Genomic DNA, 25,334 nt, shown 5'->3' with positions numbered 1-25,334 from the left:
TTTTTAAAATAATTGAAAAAATTAATAAGCCTATTGATTCAAAACAGACTACATTGTTGCAAAAATTTCCAAACAGGTAGGTGACTAAAGCTGAACACACACACACACACACACAGAGAGAGAAATATATATAAACAAAGAATACTTCTGTAGTGCAATTGTTTTGAAGAAATACTAGATTTTGGAAATATCACTTGTTTGTTTTTGTAAGAAACTGAGCAATGGGGGAAGGGGTGGGAAAGAGAAAATAGATCAGAGTTCAGCAACATGATGCCTGTGGGTGCATCGCGTACTTGAGGTCTTCTCCTGGAACCCACAAATCGCCTGAGCCCTACACACACACACACACGCACACAAACTGAAATGTACACCAAGCTGAAGGCGAAAGTTGGTCTAGTTCAGGGGTAGGCAAGCTAAGGCCTGGGGGCCAGATCCAGCCCAATTGCCTTCTCAATCCGGCCCATGGACGGTCCAGGAATCAGCGTGTTTTTACATGAGTAGAATGTGCCCTTTTATTTAAAATGCATTTCTGGGTTATTTCTGGGGTCTCCCTGGTGTTTTTACATGAGTAGAATGTATGCTCTTATTTAGAATGCATCTCTGGGTTACTTCTGGGGCATAGGAATTTGTTCATATTTCTTTTTCAAAATATAGTCAGGCCCCCCACATGGTCTGAGGGACAGTGGACCGGCCCCCTGCTGAAAAAGTTTGCTAACCCCTGGTTTCACAACCACCCCTCTCAGTCAGCCCATCAAAGATTCCTCCACTGTTGCTTACACATGCAACTCCTTCCAAGTAAACCTATGTGATGCCACATCTTTCTTTTTAATCCTCCTCAAAACCCTTTAAGTCCTGATTCCCTACTGAAACCAAGCCTAAGTAACTGTAACTGAACCGAAAGCATATTCTTCCAGTTACCTGCACCTCCCTCCCTCCCTCCCTCCCTCCCTCCCTCCCTCCCTATCTTTCCCTGCACGCAAATTTTAAGGTTGTTGATTTTTTTTGCTTGTTATTATTCAAAGCGCAGTGCATTTTGAAGGTGCTGTATTAATACGAATAAGAAATGAATATAGGTAAGACATGTGGAGTGTGGTGGAGTCTCCTTCTTTGGAGGTCTTTAAGCAGAGGCTTGACAACCATATGTCAGGAGTGCTCTGATGGTGTTTCCTGCTTGGCAGGGGGTTGGACTCGATGGCCCTTGTGGTCTCTTCCAACTCTATGATTCTATGATTCTATGTAAACAAACTGTGAAGTGCGACAAGACACAAGGATAGAGGTTATAATGCACTGTAAACTGTACACAACGCTGACTCTGAAATTTAGCAATCCCAAATTGAGCCAGTCTTGCGCCATATTGTATGAAATGGTGCTATTAATTTAAGCCAATAAAAGGTTACAAATGAAAATGCATTATTCATGAAACAGCCTATCTCCCATACGCATACATAGTAAACATCCATCATGATATTAGCAATCTAGCATAGGGTATTGTTCCAACATCAAGCACTGAAGTAATGCTTGCCTTCATAGGAATAAAATAAAAATTGAGGATTCATGTACTGAGCCAAAGATTTCTTGGTTTAACTTCTACTGATTTTATCATGCGTGCTATTTTTTATTCAGCTGAACACATTTAAAATGGTTTGCTGCTTTTTAAGTACCACAATCACATATTTTTCATAGGGTTATGGTATCACAGAGTTATTTGGGATTTTATGCACAATATATTCTGTCCAACCACTCCCCTCTTAGATAGCAAAGAATCCCACAGGCCACATAAAACGTCCTACATGTATGCTGACGTTCTTGTCACTGTTACAAGAAAACTGTTACAGACACTGTTACTGAATCTTCCTTGGATTGTCTATATTATTATTATTTAAATTTGTATACTGCCCTTCATCTGAAGATCACAGCAGTTCACGACATAAAAATACAAAATAAGAACACATACATCCACTGAACCAACAATGGAGTACTTTTCTAAGCATATGAGTGCTACTTACTTCTCCAACCACCTCTATGATATCTCCAACTTTCAACTCTAGTTCATCTTCATTCTGAGGCATATAACTGAAAGCCACCTGACATCTTCTCCGCCTATTTCGATCACCTACATAAAAAGTTAAAAACATTATTAATTATAACATTTGTGCTTGAACTATCAACTTCACTACAAAGTAGTTAGCTATGCTGCCCTTTCTCAACACACGTCTAAAAATTACAGGAAACCTAGAGCACTACAGCAACAACAAATGCAGTATGTTTACTGAGTATGAGCTTCACAAACTTCAGGGAAAAGGAGACGGGTGAGGAGGGGGTAGAGAGAGGAGTGTCCTAGTCACAGCTAGACCTCCCATGAGGCAAGGTGGGGAGGTCGTCTAAGGCAGATTTGGGGTGAAGGAGTACGCTGCTCACCACCCTTGTTTCCCACATAGGTACATCCTCCCCTCCCCTCTGCCCCACCTCCTCCACTTTTGCTGAAGGTACACTCTGCCACAGAAGGTAGTGGGTGTGCCTGTGGCAGAAGACAGTGGCGTGAAGGCAGCAGGGTGTGCCCACAGCAGAGGAGACTGCAGCGGAGGTGGGTTTAGGGAAGAGAGATTGGTTCAGTCGCACTGGGCATGGCGCCTTAGGGACTCTGCAGGCGACGCTGTAACTACCGTGTTGAATGGAAGGCGAGAGGGGCCAAATTTTGATGTCCCACAGGGTGCAGCTGAAATTTGAGAAACCAAGGTCCACCACAACTTTAGCAGGTGGAGGGGGAGGTTGCTCTAAGCGACCATAGCGCCATCTCCCTCCAACTTACAGAATGTGACTAAATGCAATGTGGAGCAAAAACCTACAAATGGTTCCAAGCTGAAGACTGTTGCCTTCTATGATTTGGAAGGTGACAGAGTGCAGGCAGAGCTGACACACTCATCTCTACAGTACATTCTACACTCATTTTCATGTGTCTACTTTCCCTTTTTGGAATTTCTGAAGAGGGCTGTGGTTATCTTAATTTCACTAAGAAAGCTATACTCTACTGCCTCCTTGCCCAAGATTTTCAACTCTAAAAAAGTTACTGACTTTTGTAAAAGAAACAAATGTCATTTTAACTACTAGGTTTTATGAAAGCATCCATTCAATTATGCGAAATAGCCTGCTTCTCTACGCCACTTGCAAGTACACATGAACTTTTTATTTAACCTTCTATTTTATTTAACCTCCTATTCAAATTAGGTATTCTCTTAGTGAACAAAATTATTTTTCGTTGAATTATAGAGCAAGTTCCTCCTCAGCTAGAAGTGTGTAGGTCACACGCATGTGGGGCTCTAATTGCCACCTAACCTATGACATTTCTGAAAGAGCTCTCTGAATAAAAGCTAACAACAGTTACTGACGCAGCGGCACAGGTCAGCTCAGCATGTCAGTTTATACCGCTAACCATTCTGAAGAAAACACTCACCAGGAAGAACTCTCAATTGCACTCCTCATGTTAAATTCTTATTATTACTTCTGATGGCAGCAGAACAATTGCTACAATCAAAAGGTAACCCTACCATACAAAAGGGGTATTTTTTATACTGCTTTGTTATTTGATGATTAACCCAACCCTTTGAACTGTGCCAGCAAAAGCAAGCCATGGAAGAAGTGACACAAAAGTCCAGGTATAAAAATCACTGGCTTAATATTATTAGCCAGGTCAGGTATTCAAAAAGGTGTGAGAAATACGAGTATTAACCTGTCCTTTTTATATGGCCCTGTAGTAAATATTTGAGGGTGGTACAAGCAACATCCACACCGCCGGGGTTCCAGAATGCTGACAAAAACAAATTTGATGCATTTTGGTGCAAAGACCCATTTCTACCCACAACAAAGAAGGGGGGGAGGAGAGAGAGCCGGGGGGGGGGGAAGAGGGGAGATAGAAGTGAACAGCAAGGAATGTCCCTCTGTGATCCGCCCATTGAGAATCAACAGAGACCTGATATTGGTGAGTTCAGCCTTAGCATTAGGGATGAAAGAGGAATTAGTTTGGTCTGCTTTTCAAAGCTGACGGGCCTGACACTTCTGAACCAGCTTGTGGACTGGAACACAACATTAATAATAATCATCATCATCATCATCATCATCATCTTTATGAAAAAAGATGTGTACAAATACAGGGTGAGTCTTTTAAAAGAGGCCCCGTGGATACAGAGCACACATGTTCCACGGGGCCTCTTTTAAAAGTCTCATCCTGTATTACAGATAAATTCAGTGGAAAGCACTGAGAAGTGTGTAGATTAGAAACTACTTATTTTACATAGAAAAACATGTACAGAATGCTTACAAGATAAATGCCGACTTTTTACGTGCTCTTTCAGCATTAAAATGGGATGGAACAGACCTATCATTGAGTACCATTAAGGCTAAAGCGGGACATAAATAGCTGTTCAGTCCATCTCTTCTTTATGTTCATGTGCTGCTTATGTAGGCTAATGCCAAACTTCGTTGTGCAATTTGGCTGGCTGCCTGTTGACAGAACTGGAAAGAAATTTTACCAAGCCTGCAGATCAGTGGCTGATTGTGAGAGCTGTCAGCGGGACGCGGGTGGCACTGTGGGTTAAAATCACAGAGCCGAGGACTTGCCGATCAGAAGGTCTGCGGTTCGAATCCCTGCGACGGGGTGAGCTCCAGTTGCTCGGTCCCTGCTCCTGTCAACCTAGCAGTTCGAAAGCATGCAGTGCAAGTAGATAAATAGGTACCGCTCCGGCGGGAAGGTAAACGGCGTTTCCGTGCGCTGCTCTGGTTCGCCAGAAGCGGATTAGTCATGCTGGCCACATGACCCGGAAGCTGTACGCTGGCTCCCTTGGCCAATAAAGTGAAATGAGCGCCGCAACCCCAGAGTCGGGCATGACTGGACCTATTGGTCAGGGGTCCCCTTTACCTTTTAGAGCTGTCAGCAGGGCATTAGCCAGAGAGGACAGTTGGTGGGTGAGCGTGATCTCATTGCAAGCCCTGATGTGGGGTCTCTTAAGGGCCTCAGGAGTTTGGAGACAAAGATCTGTTCATTGAGGGCTGGCTACCAGATGCATCCGCATAATTGTGACTCTCGACAGCATAGAGGACTTTGCATCATCATCTGCCATAAAGCCATTTTTCCTCTCAGGTTTATGCAGCAGGCTTGTTTAGGGAGCAATATTTATACAAAAACGATAAAAGCAGTACATAAATGTTGTGGAATATTTTCAAATCAGTTTGGTGTGTTCCAAGACTATCTCCCCTTTACTCCCTGCTGTGGAAACGAATATGTTCGTTCAGATTTGGTCTAATGTTTTCTTTATTGCTATTAACAAATAATTGGATCTCATAACATTCATTCAAATCACATTTTTAAAAATTAATATAATATAAATCATATTAAATATTCTAATTTTAAAATGTTATATATTTAGCAATCCTGTAAAATGTTACATTTTATCCTACAATAGTAATCATTTCCCCATGCATACTGAAATATTCAAACCAAATCAAAATGTGTTTTAAGAACACTGTTCAAAATATGTAAGTAATTTAATTCTATTACTTCTGCGCTATGCTAGTAGGTCTCCTTGGAAACTAGACCTTGTCTCTATAAGCTGTATATTTGAAAAGCTGGTTTTGCTTCCAGCAAAGAGAATTTGCATAGATACCAAAATGAGTCAAACACAGTTGAAAAAATATATGATGAAAACACTTATTGGAAGGGCATGCTAAATCAATTTAATTAGTATTTTTTTTTTTTTTAGTCCTAAGTAGTTATCCCTGAACATTTAAATTTCCCCACTGTATTTGAAGCAGGGGTGTAAATTTAAGGGGTAGATCAATCAAGCCAAAGTTTTAGTTGGTTCATTAATGTGAGGCAGTTTTAATCAATGGGGCTTTAATCTGCTCCTGTCTCAAACAATGGGGAAAAAGTATACATTTAAATGGTAACCTTCCTTCTGAGAATTTAGAAATCATCAAATAGCTAAATATTTCATGTCTTTTACAGAAATTAATACACGTATGTGGGGGGAAGGCAACTGTTTTATGATCCTATTTTACATACCAAAAGAAACCTTATGAAGTTCCCATTCTTTAAATTGGTTCTCATGAATTCTCCCATGTCATTGTATTCAGTGTTGCAAAGCCCCAGATATAGGCAGCGAGTATTTCTTCTTTTCCAATATTTAGCACAGGTCATTCGTGGTTGCTAAAATAATATAGACAAGTAATACCTGCTTATTTGTTCATAGTACATAAATTTATTTTAGGAATTGTGGAAGGATCAGTGTTTTTGAAATGGTTGAACCTATTAAGGTTTTGGTAACATGCAAATGTACTTATAATCTAACTAATTGAGAAGCTTCGGAATCAATCCCTACAGAGAAATAGCTCTGGAAAAGTTACTAATTTTTCCAAGGGAAAAAAAAAGCTAAAATACTATTTTCCAAAAATCTAACTAGAGTTCAAACTAAGGTTTTCATGACTCTGCCTCCAAAGGAATCGTGCCTAAACATACAGCCTTCTGTTATGTTTTTTAGGTAATTAGATTTGCTAATAATATGTAGGTCAGCCTTGCTACTAATTCCTGAAATGGGAGTTTGCCTGGCCCATCATATTCTTCCTAATCTCCCTCCTTCTTTATCACCAACTCCAATAGATGTGGGAGCCCAAGAGAAGCAGGGGAAACCATTTCTTTTCCACTGTAGTGACAGGCTATACACATGGCTCTGTCTTCATAATGTCTTATGGGAGAAGGGATACTGAATTGCTTGTGCACAGTGGGAGCATGTCACAGCTCTCTTTTCTGATGCATATACAACTGGCTCAGCGCTGCCTTTAGGCAGTGGAGTTGGGCTCAATTGTCCTTTGGGACCATTCCAGCAATTTCATTCTATGAATAAAACAACACCCTTTGCCTCTTGATTTATAGTCTTACACACCCAATGCATTTCCTGCCTGCCAAGCTTGACTTTTTTTTTCTCGCGGTACATAATCATTTCAAGTAAAAGGTTTCAAGATTATGTATTTGTTATCTTCCAATTACATTGTCATGTATTTTTCACGCCACATTGCAAGTTATCTGCTGCGCAGTGACACTGCAGCCTGTCCTACAGGTGCTTCAGGATGAGTAGCAGAAACACAACAGAAAAACGCCTAAAATTTTGACATCTGCTGGCATCTTTCACATGCTTTTAGGCATATGAATCTGTAATCATTAATTCTTGGATGTCACTGTTAGAGTCTAATTTAGTTTGCCATTCAGAAAAATTCTCAAGACACAAAAAATGAGTCTATAAGGTCACCTGTTACATTTCTTTATCTCATCTTTTACAACTCGAAGAACTGTTACACCATTTTGTGTCAAAAGTAAAAGTTGGAAAGACCAGTTGGAGAGAGGTGTTGTTCTTCTTGTGTAAGCTTAATGATTTAATTAAAGGTAAAGGTAAAGGGACCCCTGACCATTAGGTCCGACTCTGGGGTTGCGGCGCTCATCTTGCTTTATTGGCCTAGGGAGCCGGCGTACAGCTTCCGGGTCATGTGGCCAGCATGACTAAGCCGCTTCTGGCGAACCAGAGCAGCGCACGGAAACGCCGTTTACCTTCCTGCTGGAGCGGTACCTCTTTATCTACTTGCACTTTGACGTGCTTTCGAACTGCTAGGTTGGCAGGAGCAGGGACTGAGCAACGGGAGCTCACCCCATCGCGGGGATTTCAACCGCCAACCTTCTGATCAGCAAGTCCTAGGCTCTGTGGTTTAACCCACAGCGCCACCCGTGTCCCTAATGATTTAATTACATGTACATTAAAAAGTAATGTGATACAGGCAACAATCATTTTAGGCATGGAAACCGAAGAGGGCGTAATGAGGGAGGAGTGGGGCGTAATGGGGTAGGGCATGCTTATACATTCTGCCGATGCGTGCAGGGGTCAGGTACGGAACCCCCGCGCAAAATGGCCACCACCTGTATAAGTTATCCACATATCTCTCCCTCCCCACATACAGAAAATTCTGTGGGAATCCAGAAAAATGTTCTTTGTGGGGGGAAATGGCAGGTTTCAAATATTTGAAGAAGATAGATGGAGACTACAGAAACTGTAAAGAAAAACACAGTACAGTGGTACCTCGGGTTACATACGCTTCAGGTTACATACGCTTCAGGTTCCAGACTCCGCTAACCCAGAAATAGTGCTTCAGGTTAAGAACTTTGCTTCAGGATGAGAACAGAAATCGTGTTCCGGCGGCACGGCAGCAGCAGGAGGCCCCATTAGCTAAAGTGGTGCTTCAGGTTAAGTACAGTTTCAGGTTAAGAGCAGACCTCCGGAACGAATTAAGTACTTAACCCGAGGTACCACTGTATCAAACTAGGTGACTTTGAAATGGGAAACCTATCAATAATAAAGAGCATAAGGGAAAAAGAGAAAATCCTGAATGTGAATAGATGGCAATGATTCTGGAGTGAACAAGAGCCCAGGCTCTTTGCTTTGGGGATCTTCCTGGTCATTTACAGCCATTTGGCACCACCACCCTTTTAGTTAGAACATGTCTTGTAAAATGCCAAAAATTACCCCATTACACGGATGGAGAGCCCTCCAGATGTTATTGTACACCAACTTCCATCAGTCCCAGCTAGCATGGTCAACAGTTAGGGATACCCGCTCAGGTGTGCAGTTTATGCAGCCGAGGGTGGATTTATCTAATCTGCTTTACCTAACTCTTGTCAAACAGATCAATTCTGCCCTTTACCTTAAAGTTTTAGTTGAGATAACATACGTGGATTTGAAGAATTAGGTGCATGCTAGAGAAGGATTCTTCAGCACAAGTTAGAATATATTCTTCTGTGTAGCCTCTTGAGACAGAGTTTGGCATAGGCAACTAAAGGCATAATGGCGGGGGGGGGGGGCGTCAGGCAAAGAAACAAACAACATGGCTTGTTCTAAAATTGGATTAGTATAATGCTGAGTTTTGGAGCCATTATTATTAACATAGCTCTTTCACCTTTGGAGAAAATCTGGATTATAAATGTATTAATAAATAAAAATAAATCTAAGTACCATTATGCAATCCAATCAAAAAAAGTAATTCTTACTTAAACGAAGTGCACTATTAAACTTTTCTTAACAGCGCAATTGCAGAGCTTTGACAGAAATTCATATCTATTTAAAAATTCACCCGTTATAACCCTAGATATCAGTATTTGGATTTTTTAAAAAGTATAACTGTCTGCTACAAAGAAAGATTTATAAAAATGCATGCAAGTCTTTAAGTAATTCACCAGCTTATTTTAGAAAGCAGCTGTAGAAAAAAATTGTCACCAGATAACACACTTCAGCACTGTACTGTCTCCAAAGGAGAGACATGAATTTCTTAGCCAAAAAAAAATCTACATAAATAATCTATGAGTTCAATCAGGATCCAACTGCTATTCTAGTTTTTATCTGTGTCAAAGAATAACATGTGCTTAATGTATTATACTGCAATGAAGATATCATTAATTACCATGGCAGACACTGACAGACCCAGACAAATGTATAGTATAAATCATCTCTGTCAAAGTCAGTAATTGATAACTCAACCAATTGTGGCACTTGGATAAAAACTGCAGCTCTTAGAAGCTTGTCATGGGCACACCAGTTAGGAAGCTTTATTATCAAGAACTTTATTATCTCTCTCAGACAAGAAAGTAACAGCAACCTCCCAACTCCACCCAGACACAACTAAGTCTAGTGCTACCTGAGGACATAACTATATACAGTCGTAACTTAGTTTTCGAACAGAATGCGTTCCAGAAGTCCGTTCGACTTCTGAAACATTCAGAAACAAAGGTGTGACTTCCGATTGGCTGCAGGACGCTCCTGCAGCCAATCAGAAGTTGCAGAAGATATGCCAGAGGTTCAGCTTCCGAAGCAAAGTTCACAAACTGGAACACCTACTTCCAGGTTTGCGACGTTCGAGTTCTGAGTTGTTCGTGAACTAAGCTGTTCGAAAACCAAGGTGCGACTGTAATGAGACTGTCCTCAGATAGTTCTTTTTTTTTTTTACAACTCTTATTATTCAGTTGAGACAAGGCAAAAGTTGGGCCTATGGGCAGATGTCCTTCAAGTCTAATCCTCCCTCTTTGATCACAGACTAGAAGTTGAAAAGACCAAAAAACAAACATGCTCCAAAACCTATTCACTCCTCAGAGGCCATGTGAGGAGGGGCATGGGTGCAACAAAGCCCTGCCTTTTGTGATGACTTGGAGGAAGATTTTGCTAAAATTGGGAAGGAACACAGTACAGTGGTACCTCGGGTTAAGAACTTAATTCGTTCTGGAGGTCTGTTCTTAACCTGAAACTGTTCTTCACCTGAGGTACCACTTTAGCTAATGGGGCCTCCCTCTGCCGCCGCGTGATTTCTGTTCTCATTCTGAAGCAAAGTTCTTAACCCGAGGTACTATTTCTGGGTTAGTGGAGCCTGTAACCTGAAGCATCTGTAACCCAAGGTACCACTGTATTGGGCTTACAGCCTCACTTTCCCCTACCCCCTCTTGCAATGTCTGAATGTTTCCATGTAGGAGTGAAAACTGCTCAGACACTCAATTAATGCAAACCAAACACTATACAATGAAGCAAGCGAACCTACTAACCTTATCATTGCAGCAATGGAAAATAAAGAAATAATGATGTCGTGGCCAAGAGCTAAGGAATCTTAAAATAGTTCCATCATGCAAAAGAACTCTGGACTATTTGAGCAGCAGCTTTGCATATCACAGGGCAAAATAGCTTTTGAAACTGAGGGGTTACAAGGATAATTAATAGTCTGCTGTTCAAAATCAATATTTCCTTGGGCATGCATATACCCTCTTTAGATCCTATTCAGTATCTGCAGATATATATCTATAAGGAGTATCTATAAGATGACCTATAGAATTAAGAGTCAGGAGAAAGGCATTTTGTTGTATAACTAAACTACATTTGTAGCCTACAGAAGTGCTAGATTAATGCCATTCGCTTCAGTTAGCACATACTCCCACATGAACAATAAAATTCTCATTAGATTACCAAGCACCTAAGTGATTCCGAACTGCTTAAATAAAATATTCTCTTTAGTACTGCAGGGATGGGCAGAGAAAACTGTATCTCCCCCCGCCCTTACCCCTTACTCAATGAACTAAGAATATGGTTAAATACTTAATTAAAAGTTAACCCAAAATCACTTAAACAGATCAACAGATAATCTTTTTTTGTTGTGCAAGGGATATAAATAAATGAAAGCCTGTTATTGGTATATTTTTTAAAATCTCAAAAACATTTTCAGTTCAAGACTGTAGACTATTTCATAGGGATACAATAGCAAGTTATTTATATTGCCTTCATCCTTAGCAACACATAACAGCAGTTGTTTAACATCTCATTTTTTTAAGGAACAGCTGATTTATCTCAAATGGAGTTTGAGAGAGCATATGACTAATATTTAAATACAAAATTGAGTATCTTTATATGCATTCTAATCATCAAAGAAAATACAGGCAATGACCAATTAATGGTCTTCTGAAAGATGAATATGTGTGCCGAACCCAGAGGTGACTGAAAATGTCACCAAACATGTTACAAAAAGGGCAATATGTCTAACAGATTATGTCCAGCTTAGACTCCATTAATTTTTGGAACAAAAAAGTTAATGAAAATATTATATATCTATATCTATATCTATATATATCCCCTTAGGATTCTTTTGCTTTAATATAAGTGAGCAATTCTTAACTTTTTCTGTTAAACAGGATAAAGTAAGATATTGACTAAAAATACAGGACAAAAGTATGTCATTTATGAACATATTTTTTGTTTCGTTTTAAAGAATGAATTCTAAAAATATAGCATTCCAAAATGAATTGTTCTTCAACTGTTCAACGAACTGTTTTTCAATCATGCATTTCCTTATTTGTTTCCCATGATACTCAGGAACCTTTAGGGGCCTCTAACAAGAGGAGAAAAATGCATTCTTTGGGATACAGCCAACTAAGTTATATTCAAAGTAGACCCTTGCAAATTAATGCACCTTAGTAAATCATGTCCATTCAATCTGATAGGTCCGCTCTGAGTATGACTAATATTGGATACAGCCTTTTGATTCCACTAGGAATATTTTCATGCCTAAAAGTAGCAAACATTTTGGTATATGGATTAAAGGAAAAAACCTTTGTGTTTTTTTCAGAAGACTGAAGAGGCAAACTTCCCGTTTGTATTTAGCGATATCTCACTATTTCTTTCCTCACAAACCTCATTTAAAGTATTCCACTTTATGTAGAAGATATAAATGCTCTGAAGGTTTTCTGTTTCAGCAATACAGATTATTTAGTTATGTTGATTTTATATTTATTTTTAATGATAATGGTTGTATGTATATTTGTTTTTTACTGATGTGTATCTGAAGAAGTGTGCTTGCACACGAAAGCTCATACCAAGAACTAACTTAGTTGGTCTTAAAGGTGCTACTGGAAGGATTTTTTTTATTTTTACTGATGTGTGACTTTTAGTCATGTTTTAAATACAATTTTATTTGAATACCACTGGGAGAATTTTCTGACTGAGCAGTTTAATTTTTTCCCTAAAAATATATATGAAGGTGTTATCCATAAAGAACAAAGCCTAGAACAGACAAGCTATCTGCGCAAATACATATATAAGCAGAGTACTGCATTGTATTTGGCATCAAGATAAATGAATCATTATGACACAACATTGGGCTTTGTAAACCAATAGAGCAGTGATTTCATTATGTTATTGAACATCTGCCACTTAAAATTAACCATGAGGGAAGCAAATGGTTATGGAATACCTCAGGGCCATACAGAAATGAGGCTATCCCTAAAAACAACCAAGAGGTGTGGGATTATCTGCATTGTTACCTTTTATCCAAACAAGCTGCTTGGTGTAACATGCTGTAGCATACACTAACACAGTAAAATGTGCACGTCCTCAACTCAGATAACTTGCATGCATTTAAATCTAGAGCAAGTTTCCAAATGACTTTAGAAAATCCTGGAAGTCTCATTCATAGTTAAACTATCTTATTCTTCAGAACAGAGAAAGATAACTGTTACAACCAGTGTTTTTTCCCCAGGGGGTACTCAAGGGCACGCAGTACCAGCATTGTCGTTGTTGTTAAAAAGTGTGGCACTTACTGTACCAACATCATGGTGACTACCAGCATGTATTTTTCTAGATAAAAGCACTTGTTACAACTATTGTTCATAGAAAAGGAACAGCTTATTAGGAACTGGAATCAAAACATTTGCACAATAATATATGATCATACACTCAAGTTGGCTCAGAGAAAATGCTAAGCCAAACTATGGCTTAATATGAATGTGTGAGCATGAAGGGCCCCAGAGAGGTTGACATAGCCCCTCTTCACATCTTACCACAAATGCAAACTTTTTCCAGTAAAAAGACATTTTGCCTTGCTGTTCTAACCTGCATTCTCCATGATGCTCACTATACAGGAGAGAGAGAGAAAATTACTGTTCTAATTATTGTACATGGTCTACCACAAGGGGGCAGCCACTGTAAAGGAGGAGGCCACATGACAATCCCCTAGCTCAGAGTTAGGATCAGCTTCACAGCTTAGAAAGGGAGGAAAGCATATGTTGCCCAAGGGAAAAATAGTGGCTCCATCATAATTATTAAAAAATTACTGAATTGGTATGCTGCATATCATAAACCTGTACATTCCATTTTCTGAATAAACACATTTTTTTATTGCAAGTACATAAGATCATATATTACTGTACATGGCTGAACACAATGCATTTGCCATTAATGGAGTAATCACCAATTGCTTCATGGGTTAGAAGGAAAGCATAATTTGGCTGTAGTGAAGACGTGATGACATAAAACCAATTAAGAGTCACTTATTTTATTACTTAAAAAGGAAATACCATTTGCGCTCTCTCTCTCTTGTTTAGATTATGGATGTCATTTAAAAGCTTTCATAAACAAATGCCCTGAATTTTTATAATGCATCCTAGAAATATGGGTTTAGGATTTTTAAAAAGTCAAACAGCAAAAGCCCAAATCTAAACAATATACAGGAATGTAACGGAAATGTCTCAATTTCTTTGGAACCTGTCTATAATGGTTGTTTTCTCCGCTCCGCCCCCCCCCCCCCATCCTATACATGTTTTATCAAATACATTGTCCCATATCAGCCTTTCCTCCCTTCTGTCCCAGATACTGGAATCCATTTTCACCTACCAAGAAACTGCCGTCTTTGGCTATAAATGGTTTCCCGTGTGTGTGCATTTATTCCCTCAGTTGGTTCTCTCTAACAAGCACCTTCCAGTCCACTGTCTCTCTCCACTGTAAACTACACGGCTGGCTGCTCCATGAATGGGCCGTTGAATTGACTTTTAGTTTCTTAGGCTAGTATGCATCTAAACAGTTCCAATAGCCCAGGCTATTTTTCCTGCTCCCCCTCCTCTCCCCACATGCCACCTAAATGTTCCCCAGGACATATTTAGGGGATGCACAAGGAGAGGAGAGGGAAGTTCTGTTGCCACAGACAAAAGTACTTGAGCTGGAGGAACTTCTTGGCTGGATAGAACCCTCAGTGTCCTGACACAGACATTTCAAGTTTAATCTCATCTCTCATGCAACATTCACAGTGGCCACAAGTCTGGTAAGAGAAAGTGATCCACTTCTCCTTAACAGTTTCCTCATTGCAACTCATTACAGGAACAGAATGTAACTTGCCAGCTCTACAAAGATGAGATTGTTGATCTGTGTCTCTGGCTCTCATTCTCATCGCCATCATTTTATGCCTATAAATTACAAAACAGGCAGAGCAGATGCTCCAGAGTACTGATGCAAGTGGCCTACCCTCGGGTTTAAAACTGGAAATGAAATTCCAAAAACTTTTCAAACTTCTCTCTCTGTGTTCAGCATTGAAACACATTAACAGAAATCAAACCAAAGAATCATGGCCATGTCAGGTGTGTAGCATTCTTTAAATTCCTCCAAGAATGAAAAGACCTGCAAATGACCCGGCTGCTCCTTCAGCCTGAAGATCAATAAAATTGAAAAAGAGGGCCAGAGCTATCAGCTTTACATTAATTTGAATACAGAGGAGAGATAAGTGGGACATCATTTTGAGTCTTATCTGCTAGACTCTAGAGAGGTGATTAAGGTCAAAGAGTGTCCTATATATTTTTTACTAATAAATGATGCAAAGAGGAAGCTGAAGCCCAAGATAGGAAGAGGTGGTAAGGGAACATCTAGCTACTTTGCATAAATTCAAATCTCCAGTGCCTTATGAACTTGATGGATCAGGGAAATGCTGAGGGACATAATGTATCTTGATTTCAGTAAGGCTGTTGACAATGTCTCCCATGATATTCCTGCAGAGAAGCTGGCAAATGTAGACTGGACGAGATAAGCGTTAGGTTGATTTGAAGTTGCTTGACTTGCCAAACCCAAATAGTGCTCACTAATGGTCCCTCGTTATTCTGGAAAAAAGTGACAAGTGGGGTGCTGTAGGGTTTTGTCCTGGGTCCGTTGTTGTTCAACATCTTTATAAATAACTTGGATTAAGGAATTGAGGGTATGCTCATCAAATTTGCAGATGACATCAAATTGGGAGGGGTGGCCAATGCCACTTAAGACAGAATGAGGATTCATGCTTAATGTTAAGAGACAGGAGAACCAGGCAAAAACCAACAAAATGAATTACAATGGGGACAACTGTAAGGTTCTACACTTAGGCAGGAAGAACCAGCTGCACAGATAAGATAGGGGACACCTGGCTTGCCAGCAGTATGTAAGAAAAAGACCTAGGGGTCTTACTAGACCACAAGATTAACACAAGTCAACAGTATGGTGCTGCACCAACAGAAGTATAGTGTCCCAAGCAAACTTCCATATACAGCTGGCACAGACCAGAAATGGGAATGATGAGTCAATCCTTAAAACAGTCTGGGTCCAAACTATCAGGACCCCATGTTGAAGTTGCAAGGAGTCAGGAGGCTTGACCCATCGTTTTTTAAAAGCACCTTTGATACCATGCTACATTTCATTTCCTCATCATTTTTCTACCTTGTACAAGTCTTAGTACAATGATTTAGAATAGTCAATTTTCCTGTTTATCCAGCTTTCATTTGCTTTCTGACATACTGTGACATTTAAAAATCTCTTACATAAAAGTGAACTTGCAGGAGACATTAAAAATTAAATGGTTAGTACAAGCCCAGGCATACCAAAACACTATTAAAAATTGCTAGGATTTAGAAGTTGTAACAGGATGTACTTCCTTTCCATTTTAGTGCCCCAGATAACAGAGGCCCAGCTGCCACAGACCATATGGAGCCTTCTATTACTTGCACAAGCGTAACCCAAAAAACACAATGCCAAGTCTTTTAGAACACCGAAAAGATAATGCAAAAATTCCACAGGCAAAATGTATCAGAATCTTTGGTTTTCAGGGCATATATTCTAGTACTGTACATCTTCATCAAACATCTCATATCACATGGTTTAGGGGTTGTTGTTTTTTGTTTTCTTTTCCCCCAACACGATTCTCCTACCTGGGACCTTATATAGGTAACTAATAGGACTTCTAAGTACTGTCTTGTTCTTTCTAATCTGCCATAGATCACCTACTTATCTGCAATACTTTATGGATTTTATCCCCTTGTCTAACTAAATCCAATCATATTCTGCAACAGAGGTGGTTTTTTTGGTGGGGGGAGGGACTTTCGCTTAATGCTATGTTTAATTCCTCTCATTATATAATATTCTATCTACTATACATTTTGGGAAGTTGTTTGCTTGCTATGTGTTTGATAAGATATAAGCAAATTTTGCATGATGGTTCCGGAGTTTCATGATCAGGTTTTCATCTAAGTTAGGATACAACTGGATGCCATTTTGAATCAAGATGGTGGACTGAACCTTTCTGACTGCATTGATCCTTAGAATTCCTGAGCAATGCCGGGTATGATGCTGCTAGTTGCTTACGTATATAGGATGATTGTTGGTTTCACAGACTGCCTGGATTCAGTCCTTTGGGTTGAGTTTCCTTTGATTGGTGGCTCAATAGCCTAATACAGTGGTATCTCGGGTTACAGAGGCTTCAGGTTACAGACTCCACTAACCCAGAAATAGTACCTCAGTTTAAGAACTTTGCTTCAGGATAAGAACAGAAATTGCACGGCGGTGGCGCAGCGGCAGGCCCCATTAGCTAAAGTGGTACCTCAGGTTAAGAACAGTTTCAGGTTAAGAACGGACCTCCAGAACGAATTAAGTTCTTAAACCGAGGTACCACTGTACTGGTTTCTGGTAGGTTTTTTTCCCTTAGTTTCCAGGAAGATTTTGACACAAACAGGCAGTTTGTGCCATGAATAGCACATTTCAAAGTTTCATAGTCACCAAGGACTTGGCTTTGAGATAAGAAACAGAAGCTGGTAAGCCTCCAAGGTAAAAAATACAACATTTGTTCTTGAAATAAAAATCCTTGAATGATTCCACACTCTCTGGAGAGCATAACTGGCAAGGCAACCCAATGACACAACTATGTCAAAACTGCATGTTTCCTTTCAAGCAATCAAAACATATTCTATTTAGCAGGATCAAGTTTTTAAGCTGTTGCATGGACCTAACTATATTCAAGAATATCCTGTTTATTTCATCATACTACGATGCAAGAAAAGGAAGGGGAAAACTGGTACTGAGATAATAAACTCAGCACGTTTCCAAAACATATATATATATGGATAATATATGTGGGTAATGTAAAATGTATATAACCAGCATTGCCTACTTTGCACAATTAACTACCGAAGCATTTACTGTGCTTTTCTAGATAGCTATAAACAGTCACTCACCAATTATGAACTTAGTATGGTGTGGTAAGTTGGTTATTTGAGCTGTTCTGTGCAAAAGAGCTGTTTTAGAAAAAAAATACTGCAAATGTGCCTTCAGCAACAACCAATGGAGAAAGGCACACTGCATCCTTTGAGCTGACAGAAGCAACACACATAAAGAAACCTGGCCACACAATGTGCTTCAGCACATCCACAGTTGGATAGCATGCACTTTTATATTGGATTTTCTTTCCTTATTGGATTATCTGCAAATTGGAAAAGGCTGAATTGGGGGGGGGGGGAGGAGTGCAAGCTGCCACTTGGAGTAGGAAGATGTGTAGATACCACCAAAACGAAATTAAAAGAAAGACACAAGTAGCTTCAGAAGGACACTAAACTCTGGTGTTGACAAGCCCTATGTTGCCATAAATCTACCTATAACGAGCTGCTCCTTGTTAAAATAATTGCACTCAATAATGAAGCTCTTTGGTTAAAGAAACACAAGTAATTCTGTACTTGATAAGAGAGTGATATCCTCAGATGGGAAGACACAGTGACTGAATGTTTGAATTGGCTTTCATAAACCTGTTTGCCCATCTGATAACTTTTTCCACCCTTAATGTATACACATTTGTCCAGTGTATAATTTTATGGTTGGAAACATTCCAAATACCATTTACCCTGGAGCTTTTACCATAATTTAAAATATATTACCTTTTTTGGAGGCTCTAATAATTGTCTCAGACAACAGTAAAGGACTTCCATTGGAAACATCATGTACAGACTTTTCTGGTACTTTGATGACAGGACCTTCCTTCTTTGCTTCTTTTTTTATTTCCTGTATAAGAAACAGAAACAAAGAAAGAAAGAGGGAAGAACTATTTAGAATGTTTAGGTATGAACTCTGAACCTAGGCCCCAGAGCATTACAAAACAAAGCAATGACAGACTAAAAGTAACACAAGTTAACAACAATATAAGTTAAACTCCAACCCAAATTAGTTTAACTGAAATAGTTTAATTTAAAATGCTGATTTTTTCTTTAAAAAGCATTTCCTTTTTAAAAAGGAAAAAAATATTATTCAACAAATAATAAAAAGAAACATTAAAATGCAATAAAGCAAGGTGAAAAGCATTTATGCAAATACTAATAAAATTATGTAAAATCTAAATGAATGAGTAACTGCAAGTAATACAAGACAAAACAGGAAGAGGGCAGATTAGGGAAGGCTGCATTATCCCATGGATCGCTGATTATCACACTTATACAGCCCAGTTTTAAAAAACTTGTAGAAGCACCCAAAACAAACAGAAAGCTGCCTTTGCAATGAAACTTAACAACTTCAAGGTTCAAAGTCTGTCTGCACATTTACTACATATGCACGCCAGAAATGGTCTTATAAAAGCTGGAACAACTCAGTTTGGGGAAAGATTGATATTTGTGTGTTATAACAAAAAAACAACAACCCCAAACCTGTTCCTGGTTGGTAGGCAGAAGGTGTAGAAGCACATGAATAAACTATGGATATTTTCTTAAAATATTTCTACCCTGTTCCCAAGGCCACCCTTCATTGACTTATTTGTGCCCTCAAATTGTGTCCCACCTCGCAAAGCTATGACTGCAGCCAAATTAGACTTTTCCTGCTCATGGTAATTTCCTGGTATACCTCCGGTTGGTTACGCAATACACTATAAATGAAAGCAATGAAACATGCTATGCCGTCAATAATCTGAAACTTCACTGTTGGTAGATTCCAACCAGATTATAGATTGTGAGCAATGACATGAAGTTTAATGTTCTACTTAAGAGTGCTATTCCTAAAACTTTACTTGCCTTTGACACTGAAAGTTCCAAAATCACAAAACTGATTATAATATTTTTATTATAGCCTTGACCTATGAGGCAACACTTATTGCTCTGAAAGCAGAAATAAGAGACCTCAATAAACAGAGCTCTAAAATCCGTTCCAATGGACTCTTGGTCAATGGAAAATGGTATTTTCCTATGAGCACATAGCAATTCTGTGGACAAGGCAGGGGCCTTTCTCCAACAATACTTAAGTTTTTCCTGGAGACATTTTCAGCTAGAGAAAACCCTCAAAACTGTACAGGGTAGTCTAAATGTGAAAGCTAGGTTCCTAAATTATCCCTATCTCCAAAATTCTGACAAACTGACCTGAAATCTCCAAATTTAACAAGCTTTAGTTATGTACATAGTACAGATTCGAAATTTCAGAAGTGTAATCTTGAAGTTTAATGAGTAATGAATTAATTTTATAGATTAACTGCTTGACAATGGTAAATGGTAAACTAACCTCTTCTGAAAGTGGTAGATAGCTTACAGGGTGGGGTAAACAAGAGAAGACTAGCAATTTTGTTAAATAATTATTTCTAACAATCATGGATTGTTTTCAGAATTTATTCCAGGGCATTCAAAAGCAGAATACCTATTTTTAGCTACTGTGTCTAAAGACACAACTTCCCTTCTATCAAAATATTTCCTCTTCTTCGGACTGGAAACTCAGCACCCTGATGATCAAATTAATCTGCTACAGAGGGAAAGCAAAAAACAAACCCAACAACCATTAATAAGGAAATAACCAGGGGGGGGGGGGAGGATTCAGAGTTACCTGTAATAAAACCTTAAACCAAACTGTCAACATGTTATTTTCTTTTCTGATCTTTGTCTAAATGTTCTGTTAGTCTTGTGTAGATTATTAATCTATTATTCCCAACACCAGTTCAAAATTTGTATTTATATCTTTTACATATACATAAATAAATAAATGGGACGCGGGTGGCACTGTGGGTTAAACCACAGAGCCTAGGACTTGCTGATCAGAAGGTCGGCAGTTCGAATCCCCACGACAGGGTGAGCTCCCATTGCTCAGTTCCTGCTTCTGCCAACCTAGCAGTTCAAAAGCACGTCAAAGTGCAAGTAGATAAATAGGTACCGCTCTGGCAGGAAGGTAAACGGTGTTTCCATGCGCTGTTCTGGTTTACCGGAAGCGGCTTAGTCATGCTGGCCACATGACCCAGAAGCTGTAGGCCAGCTCCCTCGGCCAATAAAGCGAGATGAGCGTCGCAACCCCAGAGTCGGTCACGACTGGACCTAATGGTCAGGGGTCCCTTCACCTTTACCTTTACATAAATAAATAAAGGTTTTTTTCTTACAGCAAATTCACACTATGATTTTTGCACAGTAAAAATCCAGGAAACTTTGCAATTGTCAATGCTGTGATAGGCTTTTTACACAAGTAGAGGCTTATATATTATGGGACTGACGCCCATAATGGTTAGCTCAGTGCAAAGTAATAAGGTAAACAACAACTTAGAAATCCCAATTCCCAGCAAATATCAAAGCCAAAGAGGATACAAATATTATTAATAAATCAGAATGAGCTTCTAAAGAGAGGACAACATTTGCGCCTCCTCGTCTGCTGCAGGGACTGAGGAGACGGTGTGCCAGGCATGAGTTTTAGGGCCACTGGTATAGTGCCCAGCTATTCACACACAAATCTACTCATGAAGAGATGGAGGCTCATGTAATCACCTACCCAGATCAGAGCCCGGCTAGATACTAGAAAGGGGTGAAGGGCTGAGCTCCTATGTTCTGAAAGCTTCCTAGAAGCTCTGTGCTCAAGTGCTCAATCTTTTCTGAACCAGATAATGGGGAACTTCAACAGATCTGTTCAGATGTGTCAGTTTTTTCAATGATTTTGGTTAAAACAATTCAAGGGGGGGAAATACTGACAATTCTAGTCATATTCAACACAACTGATTCCTATGTTACGGGAGAACTACTGTGTCTCTTATGCTTTCAAACTAAATTCAGGCTTGGGGACATCACTAGGCCCAATACCAAGGAAACCCAAAAGACACTCTTCTCCAGCCCATAAGGGAAGTCATTCAACACAGGAGCCAGGCTTAACATATACTATATAGTTCTATTGTAAGAGAGCCACAGAAATCTGGGATACATTCAGCTTTCATTATCAGCATCTCACTCATGTAGAATAAAGCATCATGAAACACTAGGAAATCTCATGAAGAACATGATATAAACAAGCTTGACTAGAGGATAATGTGACATTTAATGATGTGTTGCATTGCTTTTGTCAGAGTGAATGAAGATTTCTGGTTATTTTATCATCATTCTTGTTTAACCAAGGGAGGTGGGAGCTATAAACATTTGGGTAGCAGAACAGCAACTCAAATGGAAATATGCAGTCCTTTGGAACAAATCCACAAGTTAAATTAATGTGAATAATTTATAGAATTACTGCAAGCTCTGGAAGCTCCTACACTGCATTTTACTACACTGTAATGACATAGCAGCTAATGGAGGGTAAGGAAAAAAGCAAAAATGAAAGAGCTGGTGTGTTGTGTTTTTAATGTGAATCTAGTAGGACCTCAAGGTTTCTGGAGAACAGCAGACACCAGTAAAGGTAAAGACAGAGGCCTACATGCTAGTGTTATTCCAAAATGAAATTGTTCCTTTCACATACTGCCAGTTCAGCAGCTCAGGTAAAAATTGGCTTCAAACTTCTCAAAGAAATGAGCTCTGAATGCACTGGGTAAGATGGTGAATGAATGGGGCAGACAGAGTTTCTTTCTTTGAGCATGCTCCATAGCACCACTGAATCACCTATAATGCACTTCAATGAAAAGTGAATTTAGTCCTGGACACTATTCTCATTAAATCACATTAGGACCACAGATTTAAAGGTATAGAATAGGTATGAACAATCTATAGCCCTAGGACTGCATGGGACCATTAGCAAAATTATAAAAACCCTCTGCAAGCCATTAGTTCAAGAAGAGCAATGTACCTGCTTCACTCACAGAAAACAACAAGGAAGTGGCAGAGAGGGAGGGGAATGAACCCTGCTCACCTTTGGCTCTGGCCCCATCCACTACCCTTGAAGGAATGTGGCCTTCTACACAAATAATCTGTACCGGAGTTGGCAAATTTATGGAATCAGCAGACAAGACTTCTAAATTACATTTTGAATTGGAGCAAGCTGATATACGCTCTCTCATTAGTGCTAAATGTTTTGTAAGATCTTCCTAACTTCTTCATCCATGTCATACGCAAACAATGTTTTTCATGTGATCTTTTCTGCTTCAGGCACTGTGGTGTTTCTCCACAAAGTACAAGGTTTCTGTCCTTTCCTGTTAAAATACCTTCTTCCTTCCCGTTTTCCCCTTGAAACCATTGTTTCTAAACATTACCGTGTATTTCATTTCCCCCTTTAAAAGTTCTCTATAATAATCCTACCCTGGTGTATACTTTTCTTCACCCTCCATAATTGCATCTTTTCAGAAATGATGCTTTTACAAACTGTCTCTGCAAGTGATCTGAGTGCTCTACAGTTCCAACTTACTTAAGAAGCCTGCACAAATGAGGCTCCTACAATACAAGAATGCCAAATTCCTTTATCCCGAGTTTCTCCATGTTCCAGAACAATCAGTTGCTCAGAACATAACAGATTTCACTTATTGTTATCAGAGAATTTTTAAAAAAGTTTTCACTTGACAAATCTATTGAGATACAATCTAACTCTGTTCCCCTCCCAGGTCTATGCCAAACTCAGAAACAGAAGTACCTGCAGTTCTCTATTTAGAAGCTGTTTTGCAAAACCACTTCAGCTCTTTAGAAAACTATTTCAGAATTCAGAAAATTATTTTTAGACATTTTTGTTGCAGCCATAGCACTTAACTTTCCAATTCAGAAAATGTCAACTGTTGCGGCTGTCAGGGGGAAAAACAGAATAGAAACTAACAAATGAATAGTGCCAAATGTGCAAAATGCAGAAGAGTCTGCTACCCAAAGCCTGGCCTAAGAAATGCAGAAATGATAGTCTAGGACAGGGGCAGCAACTTTTTTCAGCCGTGGGCTGAAAAAACCCTCAGATCATGTGGTGGGCCGAACTATATTTTTTGGGGGGAAATGAACAAATTCCTATGCCCCACAAATAACCCAGAGATGCATTTTAAATAAAAGGACACATTCTACTCATGTAAAAACACGCTAATTCCCGGACCATCCGCGGGCTGGATTGAGAAGGCAATTGGGCCGCATCCGGCCCCCGGGCCTTAGGTTGCCTAACCCTGGTCTAGAATCAATTACGGTCATATGTATACCTTAACATCAGACTTAATTGACTGATGTTTTAAAGCAAAAATGTAAAAACAAAAAACTACCCCACTGACATGACTGAATTAAGAAATGGTGTGCAGTAGTGTGCTAGTATTCATAAATTTGCAGAGTTGGAAGCGTCCCTGTATATCATCTAGTCCAATTTCCTGCAATGCAGGAATCTCAACTAAAAGCATCCAACCTCTGCTTCAAAACTTGAATAAGCCATGTAGATTTTTTGACTCTGACAATATTCATTAGCTACAATATGCAATCTTTCCCCAAGGTAAGTGATAGTGGCATGTTATGTTAAGCCCTTATTTCTCTCTCACTATGTCCTAGTGACTAGGATACAGTTAACTTCTTCAAATGATTTAGGGAATTACTTCAAGAAAACTGATATCAAAGCAATCAAAGGTGGGTGGTGATCTAGCTGCGTCTAGATAATGGTAGGGTGAGTACAGCAATAATGAAAAACCACTTTTGCTATATTTTGATAAAATGTTTTTCACAATTACAAGTTCTCCTATTTCAAAAGCATATTCTTCAGAGTACCAGGCTGCATAGGAAAATACAAAACTGGTTTTCAAAACATGTTATGCAGTGCATTTGAACGAATAGCACCCTCCTCTTCCAGGACACCGCCCTGAAGTTCACTTATCTTTTAGCTTTTCTCTGCTTATGCCTGGAAAAGAGGCCTATTGTATAAACATCCAACTTGCTGATTTCTTACAGCAGATCTGTTTAATTTCAAATATTAACAAGAGGCACAGGTGAAGTATAGCACAGCACACATTATTTAGAAGTTCTACAACAGAGGAAGTCAGCGGAAGTTTACCCAAGTGCAGCTTCTCATTTTTTTGTGCTCTGATCTAGCTGCAAGCAGCCCACCAACTTCGAAAGGCTTGCACACACATAAATAGCATTTTCCAACCCGCTGTGTACCTCAGATGGAAAACTCACATCTGGTGAGAAGAAACTGTCTTGTGTGACATTAAAGAGCTTAGTACCCGAGAGCCCACAAATGCAAAACTCCCTGATCCTTCTACTCCTAGCAACAGGAGCTTCCTATGTTCTGCACCACACCTAACACAGCCAATATAAAATGTGGCTCAGTATGCTCTGTGTGGGCTAAGTGTGGTGCTGTTGCTTAGGAGGGGCTGCTAGAGATGTGGGTGCAGTTCCCAGGGTCTGCTGCACCCAAGGAGACAGGTTCACAAGAGTTCACAGTCCCACATGGTATTATATGAAGCTGGCATGCAGAAGCTGAGATGCTTGGACTAGATGAGCCTTGTGGTCCCTTCTAACTCTACAATTCTATGACTCAATGGTGGATAGGGGGAGGGCGACTACTGATACAACT

At 39.5% G+C, this 25,334-nt stretch overlaps 1 protein-coding gene across 4 annotated transcripts in view; it reads right to left on the bottom strand.

Moving 5' to 3' along the window:
* SH3KBP1 (SH3 domain containing kinase binding protein 1) overlaps nucleotides 1-25,334 on the bottom strand; it is a 136,156-nt gene that overhangs the window by 62,530 nt on the left and 48,292 nt on the right. For all 4 annotated transcript variants that reach the window (XM_081001638.1, XM_081001640.1, XM_081001637.1 and 1 more), the window contains exons 3-4: nucleotides 18,545-18,668; nucleotides 2,007-2,113 (exon numbers count right to left, since the gene is read on the bottom strand). In XM_081001638.1, the coding sequence (XP_080857764.1) occupies nucleotides 2,007-2,113; nucleotides 18,545-18,668 (231 nt within the window). The remainder of the gene's footprint in view (nucleotides 1-2,006; nucleotides 2,114-18,544; nucleotides 18,669-25,334) is intronic.

This window comes from Podarcis pityusensis (genome assembly GCF_964106645.2).
Source record: "Podarcis pityusensis genome assembly, chromosome: 4".
In the NCBI taxonomy this organism is placed as follows: Eukaryota; Metazoa; Chordata; class Lepidosauria; order Squamata; family Lacertidae; genus Podarcis; species Podarcis pityusensis.
Note: the sequence above shows the minus strand (reverse complement) of the source record. Positions and strands in the feature narration are given on the sequence as shown.